The sequence below is a fragment of the Vipera ursinii genome (genome assembly GCF_947247035.1).
Source record: "Vipera ursinii genome assembly, chromosome: 2".
Lineage (NCBI taxonomy): Eukaryota > Metazoa > Chordata > Lepidosauria > Squamata > Viperidae > Vipera > Vipera ursinii.
This window is the reverse complement of record NC_139513.1, coordinates 26,013,725-26,024,184: the sequence shown is the minus strand read 5'-3', so window position 1 is coordinate 26,024,184 and position 10,460 is coordinate 26,013,725. Positions and strand designations below refer to the sequence as shown.

Genomic DNA, 10,460 nt, shown 5'->3' with positions numbered 1-10,460 from the left:
GTGCTGGAGTTCTTCCGAGTTCTTCCTATAGAACAAGAAAGAATAGACGTAGCTCAGAGTGAGCTGTGTAATCTTTGCTACCGAGTTCTTAGATATACTCCATATATGATCTATTTACATCCATCTATCTATATATAAATATGTATAAAATGCGACTCGCATGCATGGGTACAGAGAGTGCATATGTATATGAATGTGCGGGTCTCTGTATATATACATACATACATGCATACACACGCACTCTGTACCCCATGCATGTGTGTCACATCACATAAATCGGGTCTTCAAACTTGGCCCTTTTATGACTTGTGGACTTCAACTCCCAGAATTCCTCAGCCAGCGTATGCTGGCTGAGGAATTCTGGGAGTTGAAGTCCACAAGTCATAAAAGGGCCAAGTTTGAAGACCCCTGACATAAATTATATAAAAAATTAAAAAAATGTTATAAAGTGTGCCACGTATACATAAATATGCTCTCTCGCTCCCTCTCTCCATACTTTTTTTCACACACACTACTGAAATATACACTCCTCGCCAATACGTTTGTTATAGAGGACGATCACCTTTGCTAACCCATTTCCGGAAGTGAACAATTTGCGTCCCTCTGCGCCTTTTCTCTCTCTTAAGATTGCGCTTTCCCTTAGTGCCGATGGCTGCGCCGTCACGGATGCTGGCGGAAGTGGCTGTTTGAGCTCCTTTTCCAGGCGGCGGGTTTCTGGGTTATCCCCCGGTGGCTTTTCTTGCGAGACGAGCGGAAGGTAAGAAGAAGCGCCTTCGCCTGCCAGTGGAAGCGCCATGTCGGGACGCGAAGGTAATGCTCGCCTCGTGATGGCTGGGTTATAATGGAGAGACAGCTGGAGAGCGGGCGGGAGGATTGCGGGGGATCTGATGGCAGAAGCGGAGGGGTTCTGGGGAGGAGAGGAGGGAAGAGGCTTTGGGGTGCTAATATTTGGCAGAGGGGGAACCTGCTGTAAATCCTATGGTGCATGCGTGGGGGAGAAGGCTTCAATCGAGTCCTTTCTATAATCTGGCTTCTTTCTTCCTGATTTCTTTGACTCCAGGCCCTATCATGCCCAGCTGTTATTGTTTGTAATAATTGTTTGTAATAATGTTTTGTAATATATTTTTGTAATATTGTTTGTAATAATGCCGCTTGGGCTGTGTGTGAAAGCCCTAATAAGCAGGCATATACATAGAATGAAGGCTACTGCTAAGCTTGTAAGCCGCCCTGAGTCTTCGGAGAAGGGCGGGATATAAATGGAATTAAAATTTTAAAAAAAATTAAATATTGGACGGGTGTGATAGGAGTGTTCAGTCGAATCCACCTGGAGAAACTAAATACAGAGAAGGTTCTTAGTTTGGGTGTGTAAGGCTTTTTTTTTAAAAAAAAACAACCCTCTAACAGTTCCTCCAGGTATGCTGGGACTTCAAATCCCAGAATTCTCAGCCACTAAGATATTCTGGGAATCCCAGCAATAACAAGAGGATGCCAGGTTGGGAGGCCAGGTTGCACTGTAGTCTAATACTCTCTCCTTTGCTGTAGGTGGGAAGAAAAAGCCCTTGAAGCAACCCAAGAAGCAATCGAAAGAATTAGATGAGGTGGGAAAAAGTGAGAGGGAAGGGAAGGTGGCGGCTGGGGCTTCTGGTGAGATTGCATGATTTAAGAAAATGGTTAATACTTAGTATCCGTTTTTAACTCTAGTTGGTAAATATCTTAATAGGAAGATAAAGCTTTCAAGCAGAAGCAGAAGGAGGAGCAAAAGAAACTGGATGAGCTGAAGGCAAAAGCTGCTGGCAAGGGCCCACTTAGTAAGTTGCTTTCTCTTAAAATTCCCTGCAAATCTAGCAGTGTAGCTACAGAAGAGTTTGGGAAAAGGAAATGGGATTTGTCATGAAATTAATGGTGAATCACAAGACCCAGACACACATCATTTTAGTCTCTGCGTATAAAAAATGTTTCAATTAACCAGTTTTTCATTTTGAAAAAAACTCCAAAAAGCCTATGAAAACTTAAAATGAAGCAAACATTTTGCTAAAAATTAAACAGCTTAAATCTCATGAAACCTGAAGCAACAGTGAGCATTGCAGCATGTCAGCTGTCAGCATGAATTACTGAATTACATGAGATGTTGGTCATTTAAGGGTTTTTGTGTGTGTGCCTGTAACACCAAACAATGGTACCCAACAACGGAAGAGGTCGCAGACTCCTGATATATTGTGGGTCTTAACTATTCTTGATTTTTATGTCCTTTGTATGGCATGGGATAGTATGCTGCTGGTGAATAAGATTTATTGAATGTACATTGGCATGGCCCATATGTATACCTCTGCTTTTACTGCAGTTGCCTCAACTATTATGCTACTGCTCCTAACCCCAGTACACTTTGGGAGATGGGCTAATGTCTTATTTTGAAGAGAGAAAATGTTGTTTTTTAACATTCAAGATGGTTTTAAAATGCTTAATTATATGTTGAATTGAGACCCAGCTGAACTCACATTTTCAGATCACTGAATTGTCTCATGGGTCGGACACAACTTTGCAACTAACAACAACAACAATAGTGGAGTACACATATATATTCTAATTGAGGGGGGACAAAGAAAATATTCCTCTTGCCACTTTTTACAGTAGAATTTCAAGTATGATTTCATCTTAGCTGGTAGACCCTTTCTAACTTAGGCAAGCTTCTTAACATATTTGTGAAACTACATTCTAGTCAATGGAGCTTATATGTAAAAATATATAGGAGAAAGTATTTTCCCCATCCTTGCTCATACAGCTCATACAGTATTGTTGCCAATAAGTATGATGTAGACTAACACATCTAGATAGCACCAAGCTAGGATAGAGTAGTAATATATTTTTTAATTGGGTTGGTCATTGGAATTTATTGGATGATAAAGCTAAGTAATATAGAAATCTTTCTAATTGTATCTTGATAAAATTTTCTTACCTTTTAAAGACTTCCTTAATTCTTTTAAAGAACCTCCTGGTTTATTTTGCATGTTCAGGGTATTAAGTTGATCATTTTTAGATGGAAGCAAGTTTTGTCTGAATGTAACCTGGATAGACAACATGGCATATTTTCCAAATGTGCAGCATTTTAATCCTAAAAGGAAATGCAGTAGAAAACATTGCAACATTTCTAGAAATCTAAAAAAAATTAGGTGGATTCATAGAAATAATCTTCGGTAGAGATTATCAGGTCATAAAACCATCTGAGAAGGAGGCAGCTATCACTTCTGAAGTAAATTGAAGAACATTATATAATGTTCATTTACCCATGAGCAATTTGAGGCAGCATTTACCTTTAAAGTTCAGGCTGAGAAATAAGTTATAATTTTTTTGTCTACGGCTGTCTGTCTAAATCTATTGGTGATATATATCTCTCTCCCTCCCCCCCCCTTTTTTTTTGCAGCTGGAGGCGGGATTAAAAAATCTGGGAAGAAGTAGAGAGTTCTTTGGACTGTTGTGGCAAAAAAAAAGAGAATGAGTTCCTTTCCTTGATGCTTAGCAGTAGGAAGAATTTCCAAGCTAATGTTGCGGGAAACATTAATATAAGCACCTTTGTACATTTTGTTGAAACAAAATAAAGTATTGGTTTGTTTTAATGACTGCTCACTCTTTTAGCCATGGTTTCTTTTTTTGTTGTTTCTGATAGTCAGAAAATGCAGAATATGAAAAGGGGATCAAGGGGTGATGGGAACTGCATATTTGGAAGTGCTAAATTGAGGGGAAACTTTTGTAGCTTCTTGTTTTAGAATAAGGTTCCCCAGGTCTTAATATATTTTGAAGGAGATTGTATTAATTGCAGTGTGTTGATAGTGTTTACTAGCAATCGCTGCCTGAGGTTATCACATTAAAGGGAATGGTTGGTGATGTTTGGATATTTAGGTTATACTTGAAATCCTGCATAGTTGTAAATTGGGAAATTATTCAAAAGGCATTTTATTGAAGCTAGATAAACTTAGAGATATCCGGCATCTATCTCAGTACACTGCACACATCTCAGAATTTGTGGGCTTGCAAGCTAATCTCTAGATTAACAATGCTGGCTTGCATAGAGCAACATGAGCACGGATGGGATAAAACTGAGATTTGATTGACTGGCATTGTTCTTACCTTTAGCAAAGAATGTTGCATACAAAACAGGTATGACTGAGGCTAGTAACCTACTCTATACTTTATCTTACTAAAAAAATAGAATATGTCAAAGCTTCAATAGACCAAAGCCATGACAGATAGCTGAAATCACTATTTAAAAATATTGATGTAGTTTAATGAGAGTATTAATCAGAATTGAATAGTGGAACAAATATAGGAAGGAAAAGAGTATGGGCTAAGAGAGAAGGGAAGGCCCAAAAGTTGTGATTGGAGTGAATGAGATCCTGAAAACAACAATAAAAGGCCTGAAGTTTAAAGAATTCATGCAATCTAGCTATCCCCCCCTTCTCCCTCTCCCTCTGATCAAGCTTCAGAAAGCTGTTTGTGGGAGCATGCAAAGAGGGCTTCTCTCTTGTTGAAAGCAGCTGGACAGTATTTTAGACAGTATATTAAAGGTGTATTTCCAATTATTCAGGTTAGTGGAAATGTTGCTTCCTTAGATAAGAGCAAATCACATAGGATAAACACTGGGACACTGAAGGCTCATTGCAAAGGCTCTGAAAACTCAGATGTGATGCTGACCACCAGTCTTGATGTCAGGTAGTTACGGCAGAGCAACAGCAGTGCTAAAGCGTGAGAAGATGAAGGCCAGGAAAAACTGTTTGGGGGATCAAGAAATGCAAGAATTTTATCATACACCGGGGCACTTGGACAGAAGAGAAACCAAACTTCTGAATGTGGGAAAACGTTCAGCCAGAACTCAACCCTGGTCAACCACTGGCGGACATATTCTGATGAAAAACCCTACAGGTGCCTTGAATGTGGCCAAAACTTTCACCTGGGAGAGAAGCTCCATAAGCACAGTCAGTATGTGTCAGCCCTTTGAGGTAGTCCAGACAAGAAACCGAAACCATGAATACTAAACACTACCTTACTGTAAGGTTACAATAACAATCTTTTAGGTCTAAAAGCACTTCCTGTGATGGCTTGTGGGAAAGACCTTGGGAGATGGGGGGGGAGAGGTGCTGCCTAGGGCAGAGGTCCCCAACCTTTTGGGCACCAGGGACCGGTTACATGGAGAGAGGTTTCTCCACGGACCGGAGTGGACATGGTTTTGTGCGCTGCCTGCACTCCGCAGGTGGGGCTTTGCTTATTTGTGAGGCCCGGTTGCTGGCATGCTGCAGCCTGGTACCGGTCCACAGACTGGGGGATTGGGGACTCCTGGCCTAGGGAATGGTCAGATAAGAAGGAGCATAGACCACAGCTCAGAGATAGTGAGTGGTGCAAAACACTCAAAAGGGGCCCTCCCTAGTTCTTCCGGCAGTAAAAAAAAACTGGTGAGAGAATGATAGTTTCAGACTTGCAAGACTGATATCAGCCTTACCAGGTACACCAATTAGGAAACACAACCAGATAAACTAATTCTACTTTATTGTAAGGCGACATTAATAGACTCATGCAAGTCATCTAACTGAGTAATGAGACGTCTGCAAGCAAACCACCACCAACCTTATAGACCACCAAGGACTCCATAAATTACATATTGTTGTCTCGCTCTTCTGTACCATGAGTACAACATGGTATTGTTGGGTGGCAAAAAATTCCCACATTAGTCAGGAACTCTAGGAGACATAATTCCAGCCCACCTGAAAAACATCCAGGACAAATGAATCACCAAAATCTTTTAATACGTTTTCTTCACCAACTGAAGCACTAAATGTAGCTGGTTGATATTGAGTTCCTCAGCTACTTCAGAGATTAGTTCATCAGGAGCTAAGACTTTGATGTAATTATAAAGTTAGGAAGGAAAGAAAGTATGTGATGCTTAAATGTCCATATGTTATCCTGACGATCATTTGCAAGCAAAACAGTGCAAATTCTCCAATTAACGCTTGCTAGCAGTCCCATCACTGTTCAGCATGTCTAAATAGGGGGCTGGAAAATAAAAATCACATCACTGTCTTCTTTAACCCTTAAAAATGTTGTGTTAAAACAGACATGTTAAACACAAGGCCCGGGGGCCGGATCTGGCCCGCAAAGTGGTTTCATGCGGCCCGCGAAGCCATCCTGGAAACAGTGAGGGAATGGCCCCCACTGCCTTGGCCCTGGTGCAGAGACCCTCCTCCTGCCAGAGACCCCCAGATCTGTCCCACTCCTGCCCAGGCCCCCATAGGCACCCTTGATGCGAATGATGTAGAGCTGGCCACGCCCACCCAGTAGGCCACACCCACCCAGCCCCCTGAGGGCAACCGCAATGCTGATGTGGCCCTCAATGAAATTGAGTTTGACACCCCTGTGTTAAAATGATTGTCTTTCAAATCCACAAACATCCTTTGCTTTTTAGGGCTGTGCTGCCTGGTATTTCCTATAGGAAATACTTGTAAGAGGGATAAATGAGGTCCAGCCACTAGGAGGCACTGCCCAGGGAGGCCAGACTCAATTCTACACAGGTCAGTAGTTGTTTCACTTCCTTGCAGCATTTGGTCATCTGCATGGCTCAGCTTAAAAGGAGCCTGCTTTTTAATAATAGTACCTAGCTTTTGGCTGCGGGGTTTTTTTTGGATGTACAATTTTTAAAGCAGGGCAAAATGAACATATTTTATTTTTTTTTATTTTTTTTATTTTAATTCCATTTATATCCCACCCTTCTCCGAAGACTCAGGGCGGCTTACAAGCTTAGCTTGTAATAATTGTTGCATTTGCTGGAAATATTGAAGGAGTTCTTATGTGGGGAAATTTATTTGTTGTTTATATTTCATATTTCTTAAGTGCCCATCTCCCTCAGAAATTAATTTTAATCTTTCTATATTCATTGGCAGACTGCATATTTGCACATCACATATGAAACTGACCACAGGTGAACAATTTGATGTACAATCCACATCAAGCAGCATAGTGAGACCAATTCTGGTTTGCTGGTTCAGCATTTTGGCCAATATTGGGGCGTGTGCAAGTTATGGCCAAAGGCAAAGTTTCAGTTTGCTGCTTGGGGCCACCATCTTGACTTTTTCAACCATACCCTCGGCCACACTTTATTCCGGCCTGCCTCAGATCATTTAAAAAAAAACTGAGGAGACACTGCAGTTCTAGTTTCTCATCCATAGCTAGAAGCCATAAAAGTTACTTTCAGATTAACTCACCTAGACATGTCCTGAGTAAATAAGAGGTCATTAAATGGAGGAAGTGGGTTTCTTTTCTAATTTGGTACAAATTCCCAAGAGACTGAAGTAAGTGTTGTCTCCAGTTTGGGTTTGAGCCTGGTGCCGAAGCCAGTGAAGAACACCAGACATGAGATGCAGGTTTTTATTTCCTTTAATTGAAGCGCTCCAAGAAAAGAGGTCTTGGCTAGAAAATGCCAAGGAACCTTGAACAGTAGACTTAAGAAAGCTTTATACATTTTCGCTAAAGCCGAAAGTGGAATAAGGCGGGATATATAAAACAAATCATCTAGTAAACATTTTAGAAATGATCCATTGATCACTAGCCATCCCTATTCTTAAGCCTTGGCTAATACTCCAAGAGTTATCTAATACACATTATATTTGTTCCAGGCCATCCCTATTCTTAACTTCTAGCTGTGCTTTGCAACTCTTTCTGTTTTCAGCCCTCTAACCACCTAGAATTGATACAAGTGTTACATATTCTCTGCGAGTAAACAATCTTTGTTCCTGCCAGACAGACTCCGCAAATACAGGTAGCCCAGTGTTCTTTCAAGTGCATACCATAGCCTTGCTTCGTTTTAGCAGACACCCCGTCTTAAGGAACTTTTGAGTCCATATGGAATCGGGGAGGCATTAAAAAGCATTAATAATGATCACTTATTCTTTTGGTTGAGAATTATATGCCATCAGGTTGATGATTCTTAGCAACCACACTGATACGTCTTCTCTAAGATGATCTGTTCCCAACCTGGGTCTTGAGGTCTTCCAGTGGTCACCGCTGTAATGAATCATTCACCTTGTAACTGCTTTTTCCTGTTCTTCTCTTTCTAGTCTTATCCCTAAACATGCAATAAAGACATTTCCTGGTGGTTCAGTATGAACGTTATATACGAGGATTCCTGCTGATATCAAACTCCAAGTTACTTGACTCGCTTCTCTCCGCTCAAATTTCAGAAGAATTTGGAGAGAGAATGCTGGTCTCTCTACAGCACTGATGAACTCCTTGATTGTTATGCAGAAGACGACATTCAGTGGATTTTTGTCCTCCGTCCTATTGTATTTAGTAATGCAGCTTAATGGGAGAAAGTAGGACAGGAGAAATGCTGAACTTTCTATCACCTCTACACTCTGCTTCTTCAGATATTGTAATTTTAGCTTAGATACAAATATGGAAGAAATTCTAACAAAGATGTGGCAGGTGTGGGTCAGATCTGTAAAGCCCACACCTTTTGACTCCATAAATTACAGGCCCTTAATCCTGGAAAGAGGCCACATAACTCAGTTTTAAAAGTGAATTTCTAGGGCCACTACAACAGCTATCCCTTATCCTCACCAGTCAGAGCCTTTCAGTGCTGATTCACCCCCACTTTAAAGGAACAGCCTTGAGGCAGGTTATTTATTTTTCTGGGCAGTTTTTAAGCCTTATTCAATGCCTCTCCTACTTCCACAAATCACAAAAGTAAAGGAGAGGATTCCAGATGTTTTAAGGATGGGTAACTCTTTGAGGGGCAAAAATGCGAGCTTTCCCATAAAAATCTTTGATGGCTGAAGCTGCAAATGGGCAGAGAAGAAGCAACAGTCTAAAGAGCCAAGAACATCTATAAACATAGTAAAAAAAAGTCAAGATGGCGGTCATGACTGTGCAATTAAAGGTCCACCCCCTTTCCTGAGCTGTGGGGCCCAGTGGTTAGAATGCAGCATTGCAGGCTAACTCTGCCCACTGCCAGGAGTTCAGTCCTGACTGACTCAAGGTTGACTCAGCTTTCCATCCTTCCGAAGTTGATAAAATTAGGACCCAGATTGTTGTGGGCAGTATGCTGACATTGTAAACCACTCAGTGCTGTAAAGGACTAAGGAGTGGTATATAAGTCTAAGAGTGATTGCTATTCTGTGTGCATGCCAAACACATTAAAGGGAATACAATTTTATAGTTGTGGCTATCTTGACTGTTTCAATCTCCCCCAACACATATTCCTAAAAGAAATGGACAAGCAGTGTTGTAGACTAATTTTACTTACGTTTCCTTTTCTTAGCTCCAGCCTTTTTTGCCTTTTTTTGCCTTCTGCATAACTTTGCTTACCCCAAAAGGGAATTGTAGGATAGATGCATATCACTTTCTTGGGAGTTTTTTCAATACCCATGGCCACTTTTAAAAATGTGTACTGAATGATGCAATATTTTATTACAAATGGTACATGGTTTTATATCCTCCTTCATACCTAGGTCTCAAGGCATAAAAGCAATAGCAATAAATCCACAAACTAGCATGATCTGAAACAACACTAGGTTTATGCAGAAAAAGCGACTTCTTCCTCTAATGGCTACTTAAATGATGACCATTTCTCCCAGACCTTATGTTATGCATTATGCATCAAAATACACATGTCTGTGGAATACGAAAATAGGGCGGCACAATCTTATAGCTTTTTAAAAAGCCTGTAACATTTATTGCCAATTATTTCTTTGCTCACTCATTCAGTAAATATATTGTTATTCCACTTTACTGCTGAAAAAGCACTTAAAGTGGCTAAAATAATTTAAACCATTAAAAATGCAAACAAATTAATACATAACCCTGCACTTAATGGCAATCAGAAACCAAGAACCTGGGAAAAATAAGGGATGCAGGGAAGGAGAAATCATCGCATACACATACAGTGTGTAAACTCTACCAGTTGAAGCTAAACAATGTTTACTCTGAAACATTTTACAGCAACCGTAGTGGCCTTCCTACAACAACGTACAAATGGCTTCCTTACCCAAATGTAAGGAATGTGTGATGCTGCAATCGCACGTTAATTATACAGTTTATATTCAATCATACCCTGTCTCCAAAGTCTGTATTCCCACACAATGGACTACGGTAATTTGTGTGGAATGCGTGAACGCAAAGAGGAATTTTCAGGAACCGCACCTCCCTGCGTCTGATCACAGACTCTCACCACTGGAAGGCCTTTGGTAGGAAATCACCCTGCTTCAAAAGACACTCTGCACAAATTTACGCAAGCCCAAAATCTAAGAGAGAATTTTTATAAAATGTTTTATAGGTGGCATTTAGATCCCAAAAAGCTAGCAAGTATGTATCCGAATTACCAGACTAAATGTTGGAGGTGTGGTGGTGAAGACGCAACGTATTTTCACATATGGTGGACCTGTAAAAAGGTTAAAGCATTTTGGATTAAAATCTGGTGGAAT

General features: G+C 40.7%; 1 protein-coding gene across 1 annotated transcript; it reads left to right on the top strand.

Moving 5' to 3' along the window:
* Positions 1-624: 624 nt before the first annotated feature.
* TMA7 (translation machinery associated 7 homolog) lies at positions 625-3,621 on the top strand. Its single transcript, XM_083354814.1, has 4 exons — positions 625-810; positions 1,543-1,598; positions 1,721-1,808; positions 3,419-3,621. Exons 1-4 carry the CDS (start codon positions 795-797, stop codon positions 3,451-3,453), a joined length of 195 nt encoding a protein of 64 aa, XP_083210940.1. The 5' UTR covers positions 625-794; the 3' UTR covers positions 3,454-3,621.
* The last annotated feature ends 6,839 nt before the right edge of the window (positions 3,622-10,460 follow it).

Excerpts from the sequence above, each read along its gene's own strand:
- TMA7 (XM_083354814.1), top strand. Across the intron at positions 1,599-1,720 it reads AATCGAAAGAATTAGATGAG|GAAGATAAAGCTTTCAAGCA; the intron begins GTGGGAAAAAGT and ends ATATCTTAATAG. Across the intron at positions 1,809-3,418 it reads TGCTGGCAAGGGCCCACTTA|CTGGAGGCGGGATTAAAAAA; the intron begins GTAAGTTGCTTT and ends TTTTTTTTGCAG.